The sequence below is a fragment of the Watersipora subatra genome, chromosome 9 (assembly GCF_963576615.1).
Source record: "Watersipora subatra chromosome 9, tzWatSuba1.1, whole genome shotgun sequence".
Lineage (NCBI taxonomy): Eukaryota > Metazoa > Bryozoa > Gymnolaemata > Cheilostomatida > Watersiporidae > Watersipora > Watersipora subatra.
The window spans coordinates 55,923,297-55,943,684 of record NC_088716.1 but is presented as its reverse complement, the minus strand read 5'-3'; the positions used below and the strand labels follow the sequence as shown (position 1 = coordinate 55,943,684).

General features: G+C 35.5%; 2 protein-coding genes across 3 annotated transcripts in view; one reads left to right on the top strand and one right to left on the bottom strand.

Annotated features, from left to right (window-relative positions):
• The window catches only part of LOC137405484 (TGF-beta-activated kinase 1 and MAP3K7-binding protein 3-like), a 14,895-nt gene extending 12,946 nt beyond the window's left edge, over positions 1 to 1,949 (top strand). The window contains exons 6-7 of one of the 2 annotated variants that reach the window (XM_068091762.1): positions 478 to 639; positions 1,352 to 1,949. In XM_068091762.1, coding sequence (XP_067947863.1) covers positions 478 to 639; positions 1,352 to 1,362 — 173 coding nt within the window. In that variant the 3' untranslated portion in view covers positions 1,363 to 1,949. Of the gene's footprint in view, positions 1 to 477; positions 1,094 to 1,351 lie in introns of those variants that run through there. The other variant, XM_068091761.1, reaches the window with a different exon arrangement.
• LOC137405485 (chromatin assembly factor 1 p55 subunit) lies at positions 1,941 to 20,388 on the bottom strand. Its single transcript, XM_068091763.1, has 10 exons — positions 20,234 to 20,388; positions 19,685 to 19,835; positions 15,968 to 16,113; positions 9,834 to 10,007; positions 7,580 to 7,695; positions 7,311 to 7,471; positions 6,080 to 6,284; positions 4,484 to 4,628; positions 3,630 to 3,730; positions 1,941 to 2,239 (listed from the first exon to the last, which is right to left on the bottom strand). Exons 1-10 carry the CDS (start codon positions 20,250 to 20,252, stop codon positions 2,174 to 2,176), a joined length of 1,284 nt encoding a protein of 427 aa, XP_067947864.1. The 5' UTR covers positions 20,253 to 20,388; the 3' UTR covers positions 1,941 to 2,173.

Sequence of the window (20,388 nt, the reverse complement as noted above, 5' to 3'; positions counted from 1 at the left end):
AAGAACAAATGTTTCATTTTTTTACCTGTTTTATTACAAACATTAAAGTAGCGAAGGTTAGCCTACAGTGAGGTTATGATTTAAGAAGTTCTAATGGAAGAGCACTGCAACATATATTAGTTAAGACCAGGTAAAATATAAAAGCCCGTAGAAAAATGTCTTCTATTTTTACTAATCGTAACATTAAAAAAAATTAAAGGCTTTCAGTTTGGCAATAAGCCAAATTTTTGGTCACTTTGAGGCTTAAAATTCTCCAATTTTCTAGTCGATCAGATTGGTTTGAAACTGGAGACATTCGAAAACTGAGATGTAGTTGTACTAAGTTTTACACCAACAAGAAACAATGTTTTCTATTTGTGTATACATTTTGTGTAAATAATTTCAAATGAATGTACATCTGAAGTGTGAACAGTTTTATGAATGGGAAAAGAGAAAATGCATACATGTAATCGTAACAGAAAAGCTACATGTTTACAGAGAGGCCACGTAATTCCACAATGGTACCTCCGCCGCCTCCTCCTCCCCCTCCTTTCCGTATGGCTGAAGACTCACCGCAGTGGGCATGTAGTCAGTGTACTTACCTGAATCATCACCTCATATCAACATGTGAGCTGTGTGAGACACCCCGACCACGCGCAGGTAACACGCCTCCGGTAAAGACTTCTACCTGCCCCCATACTTCAGGTTGTTTCTGTCATGCGCATCTAGGCTGACAGAGTTAATGACACAGAGTGTTAGGCGCTTTTGTTTACCGAAGACTAATCTAGCTGAAAGGACAATAGAGTTGAAGGATTTGGAAAAGATGTTGCCATTCAAGAGTTACTTGAACCAAACATGTCAGGTTCAAATAGGTAGCTCACTCCACCCGGATGATTGTTTCCAGACAGTATGTGAAAGTTGAGCTGACAAATGCAGACGTACACTCCCTAGTTTAACTCTTGTGTCGCCTGCATAAAACTTCTGTGTACCTGAAGATAGCTTTTATCTTCCTTGTGATTGCAGCATTTGAACCAAATTTGTGTCACATTAGTTGCGAGGTAGATATTTTTCCAGCACGATTGTTCTGTACCCAATATATGATGTACACAGACTATTATGGCTGTGCTTGTAAGACATCAGCACCCCTCATGAGGCGTATGTAAATATAAACAGATAGGTCTGGTTGGAACTTGAGATCAATGTATCTGATGACTCCCACCTTGCTATCAACCTAGCACACTGCTTGTGTTCGCTGCTCCTAAAATTTTCTGTTGTCTATATCCCAACGTTGTCTCTACTATTTTTGGTGTGTCTTGACTAAACATTAATTTCTTGCTATCAGCATGCTTGCACCATTCTTTCCTGTTTGTAGGAATGATATGATGCCATCCTGCTAGCTATATCACCGCTGCCAAACTTATTTTGCTGCCTGTTCTCTTACTGTCTTTTAGTTGCGTAGACATTACTGAAGATGCATGCTATCTCGCGTGTATGTTTGGTTCAATGGTAACTTTCAATTCTGATGCCAGTATTTTTATTGGACATGTTGTATGGCTTTATCAGGGCAGTTTAATAGTTGACAAAGCTTTTGGATAATTGTCACATCATTATAGGAGATATCAATTGAGAAAGTTTGTCTGTGCCATTTTAGCTGATTTATTCTTACTACTATTGTATTTATTCCATACCTTTTAAAATTTTCATTTTTGTTTCTTGTCTCACAAAGTGACTGTATGGTAGGTCTAAGTGAGTGTGTAGAAACTTGTATATGTAGCTAGCAAATTATTTGAACTTCTATAATTCGCTCACCTGTTATGGTCATATTTTCTATATTATATAGTTTTGTACATATTTCTTCTTGATAATCAGGTTAGAGCCTAGGATCAGTTCTGAACTGTGGTTTTTAATGATGTCGCGCTCTGCTGATGAGCATCTCTTGAGGTGCATAGAAATATATAATTTATATTCCACCAACAATTTTATTGTGTAATATGAAGTAACGAGTTACATGAAATGTTGCTATGTTAGAGCATTTCTTGGAATAAAGATATAAATATGTACATCATACACGTAAGATCAAGCTTCCTGTACATCCTGCTCACATACTATACAAATTTTCCTTCATCAATCTTGAAAGTGAACTTCTCTCCAATGAGATTTTTGTTCACTGGTCAACTTCCTCTTAGCCATACATTTAGTTATTAGCTTCCAACTCACTCGCCGGTATATCCGCCTCCTCGTCATTATATATGTTCTCAGCCTACATAATATTGTGTGCATTACACACAAAAATAAACAATCTCTCAAATTGCAGTCTCAGCAGAAAATTTTGGTCTATTATATAAAGTATTGGTACTACAATAAACTTTGATTCATATACAAGTAAAGCAGTGCTACCGCGCATCCGGACAATCTACTAGACTTTTACTCGAGAGGTAATAAAATATGAACTCGAAGAGAAGAAAAAATAGTGTGAAATAACACTTATGTTGAAGCAGGATTTTACCAAATTTTACATCTATCTAGGATTGGCTTCAATGCTATCAAAAATATGTCAGTTTTTTACATCTGGCAATATCGCAGAGTAGTGCACAAGAGTGCTTTATGAACTACAAGGAGTCCTCGGGTTACAACTGTCTTGACTCGCATAGTTTTGAGGCTACGAACACACCCTATGAAAATATTCAAAATAATATTTAGCCTAGTTCCATCTTAGCATTGCTTACAACATGAGCAATGCTAACCATGGTGAACTAGTATGAACATGGTTTGTTATGCTTGTGGTGGAACAAGACAACATCAGTGCGTCACAAAGTTTTAGCGATACACCATTTTGGTTGTTTGCCGGTTTTCACTCGATCACCTGTAAGGTTTTCTTATACACTGACCTTCATTGTGACACCAAGCACAAGGCAGATTCTAATGGTAATGTATCATAAAAAATAAGGCCATCATTTATTCAGGATGTTTAGGACTTATAGTAAAAATCGCGTTACATCGCTTTTTAACTCTTTCGCTGCAGTGAGCCGATGTATCGGCTTACTGTAGCAAAAGAGATGTATCGGCTTTCACGGTTATATAAGTACAGACCGTAAGCCGATGTATCAGCTTATCAATAGGGTTTCACTTTTCTTTTCGTTACGAAGCCCACACATTAGCTAGACCTATCAACATTTGTCTCTAATGAAACAACCTTGTTGCCAATCACGTGCAACCAATAGAAAATCTTTTGGTTCAGCAATTCCATTAATTATTTTTGAAAATTGGAAAACCAGATCGTTATCGTCGTGGCAATAAGAAACACACCGTGTTCAATCAAAGCAAAGAAGGCGTCAGAAATTTTGCGGGAGTGGGATTCACTATACAAATTTGAAGAAAGCAACATCTCGTTTTCACCTTATTCAGAACAATTTGGTTCTGAATAAGGTGCATTTGACAGTAAAACGATATCACTTTTGCCTCTTGAGATATTGCTTACATACTGTCGGTATATCGATTTTTCAAAAACATGTTTGAATTAATTCGGTCAGAATAATCATTTGGTCAGAATTTAATGCAGTAGTGAGAGAGTTAAGAACGTACCAACATCGCAGTCGAGGATCCCATGTATAAGCAAGACATTCTTAACAGAAACCTAGGTAAATACTTACCATCTGCCAGACTTGCATAATATTATCCTCACTGACACTGCAGATAACCCATGACTCGGTAGGGTTCCATGAGAAGTCTGAGATCTTAGCGGTGTGTCCTCCTGAAGTGACAAAATAAAACTTTGTTGCGGTTGAGTATGTTATGTCAGTTGTTGCTAGCTACGCTAGCTAGATGTGTTAGGTTTGCGAACCTAGCCATATCAGCTAGTGCTGTTGGAATTACTAGCCGTTTTATAGAGCTGTGAGTCATACCTAGGCATTTGCGAGCCATACCTAGCCAGCTGCTTTTGAATGGTGCACCTAACCATACCTAGCTTGTGATAGAAATTGGACACACTCTCACAGCTACATACGATAGTCATAAGCTTGATTAATAAGGTAACAAATTTGTGAGCAATTAAATTTTTTTACCATATCAAAAGTAAAATAATAATTTCCTCTTTGATAGGGTAAAAATTTAAATTAATGCTAAATTTATATGATTTGTCCATGTGTATAAAGCTAATAAATTATACTACTGCGAATGTTAGCCAGTTACTTTGAACTCAACCTATCATGACAGGGAGTTGTAAGCTCCTGGATGAAAACTTTACGAACGCATCAGCTGAGGCAGTGCCACAAAGCAATAGGACTACAAGGATTACGAATCATAATTTCAACTGCATGGATAAACTTCAAATGTCGCCATCAAACTATTGAATGGAAGGGGGTGACGAGGCTGCTATTGAAGATTATTGAAACCAGCACTAGTCATTAAACGGAAGATGCAGAAATGAAGCTCAGTTTATCTATAAATTCTGGAAAGTTGAATAAAATTAGAGAAGGGACAATGATGTAGAAAAGGAGATGCACACCATGAATAAAGAGTAACTCAGGAGGACCATCCTCAGCATCCTCTGCAGTCTGTTCCTCTCCTATCTTGCTCAGATCCCAGACGTGTAGCCTGCGGTCAGTGCCACTTGAAGCGAGAATAGTTTCATTGTGGGGGCTCCATTGCACCTGTGTACAATATATACATTAGTACAGTAGCTATACCGTGATATCAATTGAGATCCACTTATACAAGAATTGCAGTATCAACATCTTGTAAATACACCGAATGCTCTTTTGGGCTACTATGAACGGGAGAAGTCCTCACAACCCACAAAAATATTCAAATTTGGTTAATGATTCCACATGCACCTGCTCTCTTTGGCGCAAACAATTTATACAACAGCTGCTCAACTAGTAATGAGAAATGTGCAGACAAATCTCATATTAGCATATTTTAGTCTTTTCAGAACGTCCACTTTGAACTAACTAATCTTTCTATATTTCATTTGATCTCATTAGTCCAACTATATCATAAGTTAGACTAGCAAACTAAGAAGACCTTTGTTGCAGAGAACAAAGTTTAAAATTAAAAAAAAATTCAGCCTACGTTGGAAATTTAAAATATTGGCAGAAATGGTTTATATTTAATTTTTTCAAGTTACTAAAGTAAAATTTCATCTAACATAAATACATTATACTAACCTGCTCAGCAAAAATTTATCTTTTTGCAAAACTATACCTTCTCATCTCGCATCATAACTACTACATTATGGCCACTATAAAAAGGTACAAAATATTAAAATTATTTTACACAGCTTATGACAAAGCTTGTTATAAAGATTTTAGGAGCTATATGGCTATAGACACAACAATATTAGCCTTACAATATAAAAATTAGCCTTGTGAAATGTTCTACTTGAACGTCTCACAAAAATTACCATTTCGAACAGAAACGTATGTTGACAATGCACAAACGACCTTGACCAGCATAAAAACTACCATAATTTCTATCATATCAAAATGACGATAAATAGTTCAGGAAATAACCAAAAACAAAAGATTACATAAAACAAATACTAATAAAATTGATAAAACCAGCAGGAACACTGGATGCTGTCACTCATTTCACTATTTCATACTTGGACCAGCACTGACAGACACAGCCATAACAACTGGTCGTTATTTACAAAACTGTCACAAAACTTAGGAAATAAAGTAAGGAATCCAACTGTAGATTAGAGCAAATAAAAATAGCAAAATTAGATATAGGACGAAACCATCATTTACAAAGTTTGGGCAAAAATATTATGACATTTCCAAATGAAGCAGCGACCAATTAATTATTCAATACACAAAGATTTACATTCGATGAGACCAACAACACACATTATTAGTAGAGAATTAGTGCCTAGCTTTATCTTAACACTCTGACAACAAACTAAAAATGATCCTGTAAGAAGATAAAAAAAGGATTGAAACAGTCAGGCGTTGAAAAAGTTAAATACTCAGTAGTTCGGAAAAAACTCCCGGAGAGATGCCCAGTGATATCAATGAGACCTGGAAGCGCTATGACAGAAAAATTGCTTCCTTAAAGTAAATTTATCTATCAAACAAGAACTTAAAACAAAAGACAATACCTGAAATATCTCATCCTTGTGCGACTCGAATGAATGCAATTTCATTTGGAGATTTCGAAGATCCCACAGTGCAACAGTTCTATCAGCGCTTCCAGTGGCTAGAATGTATTCACTGTATGGGTTGAAGGAGAGACAGTTTACCTCGGCGTTGTGTGCATCCACAATGTGACTCGCCTTTGAAGAGTCATTCGATCTTGAATCCCAGCTGAGCACGATGAAAGCACAAGAGTTAATGTATGTGATAATAACAATGATCAGGCTAAGAGCAACTAGTGCAAGTCCACAGTCTACTGCTACAGTGTCCACAGTCTATAAAAGGGTTGAGCTAACTCAGGATGAATTATTAACAACAACCGTGTGTTAACTGCGACCTCTCCGACGATGTCATATCTTTCAATAGGAGCTAATGTTCCATATTTCAAGCCAAATTACAAACTATTATTTTATATTAGAATGCTGAATATCAAATGCTGAATAATATAAAAGGTGCAAAGCAAAAAGATTTAGTATCTAACTCATCATTGTAGGACGACTGTTAAGCTCATGAGAAATCTTCACATTTTGACAAATGTTTATAGATGGATTTTAGAAATAGCGAAAGGAGCACAGAAATCTCGGAGATGTACGAAATGGTCTGAGTTAAGATCTTCGATTGTTTTTTGTTTTAAATTGTCAATTTTCAATTTAGAAAGCTAATTCATTCATACAGGTAATTATAAGTGAAAACCTACAACTAAACGATGTAATAACTCAAAACACAATTGCTATGTTTAAGTGATTTGGTTGGGACAGGTCCTAAATATAAAAATTTACGTATTTGTGCTGAGTGAGAGGACCAACTCAAACAAACTGATGTTAAATTATGCACATTTAATACAAGGATAGGTTACACCTCAGCTCCATCACCAATATCTCTAGGAAAAGAAGTCAACTAATGACTAGATCATAGCAGATTCTTATAATATTACACATCAAAATAGCTAGCCAACTTTTCGACATTTGACCAAAAAGTACCGGACAATCGTTGCATACTTGAGTCTGTTTGTTCCTAAAGAACACCTACTGCTAGTGTCTTTATGTAAAATCCCTTAAATAATATTTTACGTGAAAGATTTGCGTCACATCAATTAGTAAGAGAACACAAATCTTACTAATCCATAAACAAATATTGATTAATGAACCTGTCACTGATTTTTGAATAACAATTCAGTTCCCTCATAATTTAACTCACATCATTAGCTTCTGGTCATCGGCGACTGAACCAAATATGGTCTCATGCAAAAGGTGCCAGGCTACATCCTCAACTACTGACTTGTGCCCTGTGAATATCCTGCTGGCCTCGAGCGTCCTTGCCTCCGCTGGGGCTGCGTTTACATTCCACAGACATATTGTCTACAAATTAAATGCTGGGCGAGTAAGACTGAGCCAGTAGACTGACTTCTAGGCTACGGATGTGACAAGCAATGATGAGAGTTTTGTACTCCTCTATTAACTACTTACGTGATCATCTGAAGCGCTTAACAAGTTTCCATCATGATTTGGGTTCCACGAAAGACCATATCCCTCCTTCTGGTGACCGGTGAGTCGAAGTTCTGGCTGACAGTCGCCATTAGGCTCTAGAAAGATTATTCCTCTGATCTTACTAACATAGCGACTTATCATACCTCTGTTACTAGGTCAGATTACAGTCTTACACCATGTACACCATCGACCAATGGTGGACTACAGACCCACACTAAAGAAACTACAGAGCAAACTAGGTGGACTACAGAACAACACCATGTAGACTACCGGCTCTGACAGGTAGACTACAGACCAACATCATGTAGACTACCGGCTCTCACAGGTAGACTGCAGACCAACATCATGTAGACTACCGACTCTCACAGGTAGACTACAGACCAACATCATGTAGACTACCGGCTCTCACAGGTAGACTACAGACCAACACCATGTAGACTACCGGCTCTCACAGGTAGACTACAGACCAACATCATGTAGACTACCGGCTCTCACAGTTAGACTACAGACCAACATCATGTAGACTACCGGCTCTCACAGGTAGACTACAGACCAACATCATGTAGACTACCGGCTCCCACAGGTAGACTACAGAGCAACACCATGTAAAATAGACAAGCTTAAACCTGAAAACGTGATAACCGAACGCTTGCACTTCGGTGTCAACTTCTTTGCGAGATTGTAATTCTTTTTTTATTGTGATGTCGCCATCACAACAAGGCTGGAAAGACGAAATGAGTTATGATAATACCGAGGTGAATTCTTATTAAAAAAATTGTAAATGCGTTACTAAAGTCATTAAATTTAATTCTAGGCAATAAGTCAAATCTTAAAATACAAACTCGATTTTGTGTATGGCAAAGCCTTGTAAGCAGTGCCATGGTTTAGAGGCCAATGACAAGAGAAGTTTCTTGAAGTTGACTGCTTTACTAGTGGAATTACATTGCAGTGGAATAAAATTCAACTACCAAATCTATTATCGCTATCATTTTTTTATTATAGTGTCTATTTTAAATACTTTACAATATTTTACGGTTAAAAAAGTATAACACTCACATCCATCGAAAAAAAAGTTTTTTAATGAGTATTCAAATTGTTTCTAGACATAAAACACAGATTACAGGAAAGAGTAGCCTTTACAACAACTGAATTGTGCAACTTTGGGACGTGTCAAACCACTGTGATCGAGCGGAATTGAAAAGATATAAAAAGACATACACAAAAAAGTTAAGTCTAACAAAACCATAGCCACTAGCAACGGAGTATAACGATGGCCAGATCAAAACACTCTTCTTGTGTATCGGCAGTGCGTTACCAGTTAAACTTACAGTAAAACCGCCCAACCATGACCTCCTAGTAGGACTGAAAGTATAAATGCTAACAAGAATAGAGCAAGTAAACCCATTGTTTACAGTAAGGTTACATAAGATGTAAAGTAAGATAGAAATGTTCTCTCAGCTCTCTTATCGCTGTAATGGCTGATCAGTACCGCCATAAAACAAATTTAATGACAAAATGCAAAGAAAACACATTATTTTACCGAATTGTATTTTTAACCATGGTGCATTGAATGTAAGTATAAACATACATATTTACATAGTTTCACTTTGAGAACAGCGATCTTTTTCAAACAACTTTAGAACCCGCTTAAACGAGTGTCACGGAGTTTGAGGTACGTGTTTTCTTTCATCTAAAATAGGTCACTTTCTCAGACCAACTCGAAGATCACGACTGCAATCACCACGCAGCTCTACCTAAACAGTTGATAAATGATTTATAACTAGCAGTAAAGTAGTGCAACAAAATAGATGATTTATAACTAGCAGTAGAGTAGTGCAACAAAATAGTCTTTGTCACCGCAAATGAAGACCAGAGTCTTCATCTTTATATAGTTGATGAGCTTTAGTCATATTTTGAAACGTTATTAAGGGTTAGAAACATTTTTGTGAAGGTTGAAGCAAAGGAAGCCTGTTTTCCTACCAGATCATTGGCATGCTATGTAACTTTCATGATTGTAAATGGGAAATCTATAAATGTTAAAAAGCAGTAACTTGTTTGCTATTACATAAACCAAGATGACGCTTCATGAAAAATCGAAGTTGTTCGGATTCAACTTGCAATACACCAAACAGTTATCAGATAAGTGGGCTGAAATTTAATCACAAATTGTCGACGAGTAGACGTTTAATTTTAGCTCTGAGGAGTGAAACGAACCAATGGGTAGTTGACCTACCTGGCTTAGATGGGTGTTTTGTGTAATCAAAAACAAGCACGTCACTGCTAGGAGTCTTTGTGGCTATAATAGTTGGGTTCTGTGGCATGGAGCGGGCTCGGTTCACTTCCCCCTCATGGTTGATCTTTATCTCAATCTCTATTTTACCACTGACGGAGCCAAATCCACCAAACTCTAAAAAGATTGAGCAATGGCCTAGTCAACAGCTGTCCATGGTAGCTAATAATATTGCCTTGCACTTTGCAAGTATATGGATGGGCAGAACCTACTTGATAATCACTGAAAGGTTAACAGCACAAATTTTTATTACATTAAAAGCGACAGGTAACATTAGTTTGTGGTTTTAACCCTGATGGCTTGTAGGCCCTATTCCGGCATTGCATAGGGTGTGTCAAAAACCCTAATGGCAGGAATAATGGTATCCACATGACTCTGCGTACATACGCTGTTTCTAAGTAACAGTGTGAACCAATCAAATTAATTTTTGTGAAGGGAGTTGGACTAGAAATCTTACTTTCATTTTCAACCGTTTTTAAATATCTTTATCTACTTCCTTTGTTATAATAACAATTGTAATGGGACGATATCGTGAAAAAAATTAATATGACTCGTTATTTGATATGTGATAGATGATTGTGATGCAAATAAAAAATTATATGATACAACTTATAATTTTACAGATTGTTTTGGTTCATAAAACAATGATGAACGTGCTCGATTGATATGATGCCACTTCAAAGAATTTTTGAAGTTTTTAAAATCGCACGAATTTTTATGGTTTTAGCCCGAAGTACTGTAATACATTTTTTTTATATATTTGATGACATTAGCTTTGTATTGTTGGACTTTTTTACCGCCGTTTTACCAAATATCATTGGATTATGAGCATGTTTAGGTATATTTAATAAGTTTTAAAACTTCCTATTGTTGGACAAATTGCCCAGGGATAGTGACACACATTGACAAGGATGGCCATGGTGCAAAGGGTTAATAATACTTATTTGTACCAAATAAAGTTTTACAACAAGTTCAAGTTTTGAAAACTGATAAAAAGATTTGTGATTTTTTGGCACAATGTCGAGTGAATACAGAGGTGATTCTAAATAATTACATTAAAATTGGTTATTTTATTGTAACTAGATCTAACAATTATTCCCTCAAACCAATATTCATCAATGCAGAGTGCGTGTTGGTGTATAAACAGTTGACTATTCTGTATGGACAATTTTTCAAAATGCTCATTTATTGGTGTGAAGGAAGAATCTTTTGACAGCCAACTCCACAAAATGTACGCGCAAGCCAATTAGTGTAATTCTAAAACCGAAAGTCGACGAGGGATGCATAAATACAGCTCAAGACATTATTTAGGCGTTTGTGGAATCTGCTTTAACCTTGCGTTATAATTATCTGCCACAGTGGGATCCAGAACAAGATAATGTGGCAACTAGATGGGGAAACGTATTGGAACAGTGGCCAACAGCCAACATAGCTTGCATCGCAAGATTTTTTTTCAAAAACTGTTTTTTTTTGTTCTTCTAACATCAAAAACATTATATGAAATTGATAAAAAATGAAAAATTATGATTATATTGCCCAAAAGAGATGTAATATTAAAATGGTGTCATCTAAATTTTAAACGTTAGTCCTCAAAAATGGCAGCACACTCAAAACTAAAGAATTATAGGATAATGCATATGACTCTTGCTACAAGTCTATTATCAAGCACGAACAACTGTTAATAAACATAATTGATAAGTTCCAAGGTTCCATGCAATACTGTTAAAAGTAACACCATTCTAACAACATCGCTCCAAAAAAGGAGATGATGATGAAATTCAATAGGAATCCCACCTCCTGTACAGGTAACGGAATTAACAGAAATGGTTTTTTCTTTAAACTAGTCAGTAAGGTAAAACTATCCTGCCTTTTACAACAAAGGTGCACACCATATTGTTTGTTTTGAATGCTGTAAGCCTTTAGAGGAAAAATAGATACATGTCCTTGCTACTTGGGTTATAAGACAGTTTTGTATACATAAACATGTTTTTAAATGATAGTCAAAAGTTCTTCCATCTAACATGAGATGTTCAATGATGCATGCCAACCTTATTTGACCTTGAATATTTCAAGTTTTCGATTAGTAGAGAGCTATGAGAATGTTACCCTATTATGACAAACAGACATGCTAGCATTATCCTCTTTTAATGAAAATGGCGAGACAAATTCTGTTCAACCACATTATTATCTTACTAGTTACTACCCTGCTACATTACAAGTTGCCTCATTCCGTTAGCTTTCCTATTGAATCCAACCTTTCCGCATTACCAGGTCTTAATATAGTCAATTTGATCATATTACAGTTGTGAAGAATTGGTATACAAATTGCAAATGGAGACTTCTGAGTATACAAAAATAGTGAATATTTACAAACATCTCTCTCTAAATGCCATGTCCTATAAGGATGCCTCGCGTGATCATGGTTCTCCACCACTTCCTATCCTTTGTTTTTACAGACAGGTATTTGTAATATTATAGCCATTTTTACTGTCCCGTTGCAATACGTAGCACTATACTGAGCTATAGATTCTTACCTTTGCTTCATTTACTCTTTCTTTTAAGTGATGATTATTTTGTTAAATTTAGAACAAACTGATGTTTCAGTGTATACATTACGCTAGCAGAATTTGCTAGAAGCCGCTTTTGAAAACAGCATCGCTCGGTCTTTTTCGACAAATCAGTTTGAAAAAGGGTTTCGAACCAGCACGAACCAGAACCACGAAAAGCACGAACCAGAAACAGATGATAAAAATATAAAAAAAAGAAAGAACGAAATTGGAGTCAAGTTTAGGAAAAGATTAAAACTTACCTTTAAGTGCGTGTTTAGTACGCTAAATTCATTTAAGTTAAATTCAAGGTTTATGTTATGTAGGGTTATAAAAGTCTAGTTAACCCAACGCGTTGCAATCAAGCCTCGCTTACACCACCATTAGCCACTACAATTGTCTCGAAGGTAAGAACTCATACAGGACTGTACGCAATAATGTTACATTTTATTGCATATCATAGCAATTTCACAGGTGTTTGTTACTTTGTGAGTATAGGTAGTGAATTGATACAATTAAAAAAAATGTTTTCTACCTAAAAATCCTGTTTTAGGTGGTTTTTTATATTGTGGGAACAGATTAATTTGTATTTAGTTATTACATATGGGTCTATCCATGAATAAATGGATTTTTTGGCAAAATTTCAAAACAGTAATTTCATTAAAATAATGCTTCACATATGAAGTATACATACCAAACCCTAAGATGGAAAATAATTGTGGGGGTAGTGCTCCTCTATCGTGTTTTAATAGTTAGCTAAAGTTAGTGTATATGCACAAAATACTTTATAACCATAATAACAAGATAGAGATGCTTGTACATGGTATACATATTACTCTGAACACAAATATCTAGTTGTAATGGATTTCACAATGGCTTTGCTGCCCGTTAATGCATAAATTGTATTGTGTGCACTGATCTATTGGTGTGGGGCTCTTTTATAAGTTGGCATGTTTTGAGTAACAATGGTGACAGGGAACATCAATAAGTTTCTGCTACACTTGTATTATTAGTTCAAAATTAGTAGTAATTTGTTTTCAACGCTAACCTTATACCCTGTACCTTTAACTAATTTCAGTTTTGCTCAAAGTTGCACATATTTCCGAAATTTGCATCACCGCTGTTACACTGTCACCATTGTTACACCTCTCAACTCATATGATTATAGGATTAATTTGAGTGAAATTCACATTTGACAGTAATTTGTGGTGTTGTTGATGTTCTCATGTATGAGTTACTCATTATATTGTAAATTTAAGCCATTGTGGGAACTTAACAAGCTTCTAGCAAGTTAGCAAACGGTAGCTACCTTACAAATGTATTACTAAGACTTGCGACTCCGATACTGAGTATGTTTCAAAATTTAATCAAGTCTTCTCATGGGAGTAACTTGTAACAAGCGCTTGAAACAGAATATTGTTAGGTGGAAAGTCTGCTGGTCATTTCTGCTTTTAACATCAGACAATATGACAACATCAGCAGAGCAGATGCGTAAATATCGTAACAAAATACTTCAATGTTCAAAACAACAGACTCAATATTTGACTGCCTAGTCAAAATCAAAAGAGTAGAACAAAAAGAAGAGCCCAACTTACAGAAGATCAATTGGAGGAACCTCGAGAAAAATTAAGAATTAGAGTTTAGCATTACAGAGATCGGGAAAAACTTTTGAAAGGAAAATCACCAGGTAGGTACATTCATTTTTTTTCTTCAAAAAACTTAATGCTTTACTATATCTGCATACATTATGGATGTTTCAAGTTAATATTTCAAGTATTTTGTAAAAAAAAAAGTTATTAAAGTTTAAATTAATTTTCTGTAGCAACCACTTCCCAATTTGGCAAACCACAATCTGAAGATAAGGTTGTGGAAAGATTGATCGAGCACTTCTCAACAGCTCCAGCAAAGGTCGCCCAGACTGTCCATAAACTAGCAAAGACAGTTGGACTGTCACTGTCGGAAGATGGAATCAGAGATGAGAAAAGATAAAATAAAACAAAGAAATAGAAAATTAAAAGTGTGCCATTGAAAAGTTTTAAATTTTTACTTTTGATCCTGATGACCATGCAATTAATGACCCAAAAAGTGAGCGCAATTCCGAACCCATCAAACAACTAGCAAGCCTATTGAAAGGTGATTTTGTGCTAACATTGCTGCCTGGAAAAAAAAACTTCTAGGCATTATGTAGGAGTGGTAAAAAGTGTAGATGCCCTCGAAACTGAAGTGCAGTTTTTTTTTTAAGAGCGAAGCCAAAAAACACTTTCGTTGTTAATACAAAAATATAGCATGGGTAGAATTTCATCACATAGCCAAGTCACTGTCTTGTCCTACTCTCTCTAAAGTAATGTTTTACAGAAGATTTAGAGCATGCAAAATGATCTAAAACATTTTGTTAATACATTCTCACGATTACATGATCAATATTCATTTTTTCATCTTACATTATTTAAGCTTAATCATGTTTGTCATGTATTATTACTATTAGGCCTATATTATTATATTTTATACTTGGAACCAATAAAAAACATTTCAAGTTAAGGCTTGTCTATATATATTGTAATCATAAGCTTTAATACCATTATTGATTTCATTGCAGTGAACTTGAATACTTTTAAGTTTACAGAAGATAAGAAGCGTAACGATGGTGACAATCGAATGTAACAGCGGTGACATGTTTACAAGCATGTAGTTCATAACTACCAACTAATATCTGGATAAATTTTAGTGCATATGTCAGCCAGCTTCTTTAAAATAAGACAATTAAGATTTAATAATTGTGCTTCCCACCAAATCAGAGAGTTTCAAGGATAAGCGACTAGCTCTTTAAAAGGCATATTTCTCTGATGTAACGCGAGTGACACACTAACTAAAAGATTTCTCAGTAAAAATTAACTTTAGTGTTACATATTATACATCATTCGAAAGAGCTGGTTGAGCTCTATAAGAATATATCTGATTTAAAATCATCTTAAATGCAATACCAATATTTTATAAATAAATTTCTGCTCTAATTGTAACAATGGTGATTATGGATAGACCCATTTAGAAAATATTGCTTTGAGATACGAGAATATTGACAGCATAATGACGAGAAGCTCGTACGTCGAGGTATGACTACTTCATATACATATATGTAACAATAAATGAAAAAATGGACCTGCCCGAACCTCAAGTAGGAAACTGCATGTTCCGTTTTTGCTCTATCATAATAAGTTTATAAAAACCAAACAAAAATTCAACAGATATTAAACCTCGCTGAGCTTTAGCTATTGCGAAAGAGAGATAATATTGATTGTATTGATAGACAGAAAAAAGCAGTAAGACTGTATCAATACATTCCTGAAAAGGTTAAGTGTGGTAACAACCCACTCATAACGGTTTTGTTAAAATTTGCTTCCGTGAGAAATATTAGGTTATTTTGAGCAGTGTTCAAATGCATTTCTACAGGTTCTAAGTTCAACATCAGAAGGTGGTACATATTAAACGAATTAAATACACATAACAGCAGAAGGCATGCTGTGACATACCCACCTCCCTTATCATGGTCATACTGGGCAGCATCAAACTGCACATTGTCATTAGGAAGCTGTACACTGGCTATTAGAAGATGGTTTTGTTCATCAGATGTGTGAGTGCCAAGAATCAGTCTGTGTACAGAATAATCTTTGTCTGCAGGCCTGGCAAATAGCAGCACAAATGGTTACCACTTGATGCAGCCGTTAGATACCAAGATTAAGCCCAGCAAGATCAGCTATGTACAATGCTATCTAACATATTGAACCTTTATTCAGAAAGCAAATATAATCGTTGCAAAAAACTCTATGGTGAATTGTAAGTTAAAGCCGCAAGAGTCAGTCAATGGCAGCACTAACGATAAAAACTCTTACAGTGGACCCTCACCATACGATTTTAATTCGTTCCAGTGTTGGCATCATAAGGCCTAAAATTTCTATAAAGGTGTATAGAAACCCATAGTAAATATCTAATGCAAACACCTCTTTATAGAAATCAAAATTTTATATACATGCCGCCAGGGTTGGAAAAAACTACAGTTTTTATGAAAAGACCAGGTTTTTTTGGCTTGAAGCGGTTTTGATGGTTTAAACCGGTTTTTATAATTTGACCAAGGCTTTTGCAATTTTAAGTCTAATTAACATCACTTACGATAGCTGCATGATTGAGTATTGAACATACATATGTGGAACAATCTGTTAAAGCTGGTACTGTGGGAGTTGTTATGGGGAAAAAGAGAGAAAACATATGGAAATTTCGGAATGAGTCTTTAATCAGACATGATTGATGAAATACAGAGCAGAAACCTTATCAAATAAAGTGAATATTTTACATACAACTCTATGTATGACTAGGAGTTTTAATCCAAGTGATTAGTCGTATGGTAGCGTAGAGCAGAGCATAATGCAGATGCATTGCTAGTGTTTGGAGCAGTGGCAGATACTTAAAGGTTGACTTGCAACAAAATTCACATTAAAGTTATTTGGTATCAAAAGATTCACCATGTCTTACTCTGTTGAGTTGTAAGTGCCAAATATGTGGAAACGTGATTACAATCTCTTAAAAGCTCAAAAACGAAAAGGTGCCGTAGATTGGAATCTCTTTATTTCGATGACATAACCACGAAATTTGGTTATCGTCTTGTCACGTATGTTCTCACGTGAATTGAAAGGCCAATACAAAGCTCAATATAAAACTTATCGTAGCACTAGTTTATGACAAACACTTCGGGTTTTACCGAAGACCCCGTATCAAATATAGATGCTCGCTACTTTACAGTTTTCTTTCGGCCTGGTCTAATTGGTAAGTCATAATCTGATCATGTGACCAAATACTTCGCAAATAATTTCTGCAGCACTTTTCGATTATCACAAGTGACCAACAGGCTCGTCATGATTATTAGACAATGATATGTACTCCTTCAAGCTAAGGCTAAAAAATTAAACGAATTTTTACGGTAAGTTATAAGATATCACTGCTAAAAGTGACAGCATTACGATGACGATAAAACAGACGCGTAAGAACAATAGACATAGTTTTATTGAATGCGTGAAGTATATTTGTGAAAATATTTCGACGAATGAGGTTGCAAGAAAGTGTAAACAGAAACCATCTCTCACAACTACATCACATTTGAGCCGTTTTGGAAAGGGAATCCAAACTACGGCAGTCTCGTGTGGCTGTGAATTTTTGTTCGTTTTTGAGCTCTTAAGAGCTTGTAATCACCTTTCCACATATTTTGCACCTACAACACAACAGAGTAAGACATGGTGAATCTTTTCATATCAAATAACGATAATCTGAATTTTGTTGCAAGTCAACCTTTAACTTTCATCACCTGAATACTAGCATCCCTGTCTAAATTGGTGTTTTCAGTTTTACATTTTGCTACGTGAGCTTCAAGCCTATCTGCGTGACCTCCCGTTACGACGACAGCACACCTAATACATTTTGCCTCAAAACCTTTGCCTTTTGCAGTTCGAGTGAAAAACTGCCAAACGGGATCCTGCTTGTGAGGCATGTTGAAAATTTGAGGCAGAACTTTAACTTTTCAAAACACAAAAAACTTGATAAACTGAATTCTAACAACCCAACTACTTTGGCTTGTGCCCAATAAATGAAATATTAGTTAGCAAACTTAATTGCAAACAATAAAATCATTTTGGGCGAAAGCTTTCGCCCAAAATGATTTTATTGTTTTAATTTCTAATTATAAGTAATCCTTTCTCACTGGCCAGACTTAAGAAAGTATTCACTCATTATTAGAGACGATGATTGGAGTAGTATATTTCACATGGTTTTTATATTTCATCATTAAAGAGATCATTATATCACTTGATAAAAGCAATTGAAAATGCAATTCACTAATTCATTGTTGTGCTAGGACTTCATGTAGTTTTAACTTGAGCTCTGCCATCAATTTACTACTGCGTCCTAAATAAACTTCCACAGCTGATAATTACATATAATTGCATTTCTACCGCACATGAACCGCTAGGAGCTTAAAATATTATGTTTTTCACAAAAAATAATACCAAAACCGAAAAAACCGGGTTTTTCAGCTGGTTTAAACCTTTAAGTTTTACGCTCAGTTTAAACCATTGGTTTAAACTAAGCCAACCCTGCGTGCTGTACATATTAGAAATTAGTAACAAAATGGTATGTTAACCTCAATAATTATATATAGTCACCTACAGTAACTTTGGTGTTTAGTAGATATTATCTGCAATGAAATGTAGCGTTTCAATGTACTATTTGCAGTACGTACCGTAGGGAGTTCTTACCTTCAAATTTAGCTTACTAAACACAGACTTAAAACTATGTTTTAGTATGTATTTCTATATATTTTCTGAACTTCAAATTTTTCATCACCTAAAATTTTATCACCTATCCGTTTCCGGTTTTGTTTTCAAAATTACTAATAACAAATAACACCTGAGAGAGATCGCGCATAGTATCGCTTTCATGCGTTGTGTGAGAGATTTCGGCAAATAGCCTATCGGCATATTTATTATTCCGATGCATTCAGCGCACCGACTGCCAAATTTGAATTTCGAGCGAAATTTTAGAAGGTATCCTATGGCAAAAAATGTTTCTTAAGAAGAGGACAAAAATCATTGTACTCTACATCATAGGGTAAAAAAAATCATATAACAGGGTTATCGTAACCCGAAAGCGCAGTGTCATGCTACGCACCAAATAGTTGTAGTAATACGGTATGGTGCGCATGACACAGTACGACGATCCCTCTGCGACATTTGACCAAACATGTGAGTTTTATCATACAAAGTAAGTACCAGAGTAAATTCAATCCATTTGTATCTTTTGTAGAGGCTTGATTGGGTGTGTATTAATCTTACCACATGCAAGTGCTGTCAATATTTTTTGACTTGTGAAGTTATCTGGCCTAGTCATTTAAAAATCTACTTTCCTCATATGATTATAACAGAATTACAACAACATTTGTATCATATCTACAAACTCTTTTGGGGGAAAATCACATATCAATGATAAACTACTTCAATTCCTTCATATTCATCAACAAAATCCAAATGCTCCCACGTATCTATGCGGATTTTGAATGTTCAAAGGGTGGATTAGTGAGAACAAGAAAGGAGGGTGTCACTATAATCATCACGCCTAAACAAAGGGTATATATTATAGATTTGAACCATTGCAGCACAGAAGAGCACAAAGTAAATAATCAAACGATAAAGGCGCTAATAAATATCTTACTTGCTGACATCTGGGAGCCATTGGGCTGTTAAACTAGGCCATTCTAAAGCATGTGTCATGACCAAGTCATAGAGAAATGGGGTATTTTTCTTCCAAATCTTGTATTCTTCATTGATAACTCTCTCTTCAATGGCATCGTCATATCCAGCTCCTTTGTGTTGTAAACAAAGACAGTAAGGAATATCTATACAAAATTTACAAATAAAGTTTCAAAATTGTCTCTTTTGATTCAGTTAATATAATATCTTGACCCATTATAGCCATATGCATGTGCATAGAAAAGGGTAAAACATTTCAATAAAAACCAAATATTTTCGACTTTAGGCATTGAAATTGTATTTTATCACTCGGCTTTAGGATATGCGTAAAAACGAATAGTAAACAAAATCATTTTCTATTTATTAGCATTCACTGCATTATTAGTTTTTTTTTTCATCCTACTTTTAATGATCGATAGCGAGTGACGCGAACGTCCGTCGCCACGGCATGCTATTATGCACTGAAATTGGCGCATATAAGTTGTAGTAAGGTCTCATAATAATCACTGACCTTCTCCCCTATCAGCCATGCTGCTTAGTTTTTAAATGATTTGTAGCGGATTAAACAGCCCTTATAACATTAAAGCTTAAATGTGGTGGTATAGTAACTCTGAGAGTAAGAGGCTTATTTTATCCTACAAGCTGCGCGCCTCTTTGTATTCCCGG

Excerpts from the sequence above, each read along its gene's own strand:
- LOC137405485 (XM_068091763.1), bottom strand. Across the intron at positions 10,008-15,967 it reads GTATGACCATGATAAGGGAG|AGTTTGGTGGATTTGGCTCC; the intron begins GTGGGTATGTCA and ends CAATCTTTTTAG. Across the intron at positions 4,629-6,079 it reads ACAAGGATGAGATATTTCAG|GTGCAATGGAGCCCCCACAA; the intron begins GTATTGTCTTTT and ends TATTGTACACAG.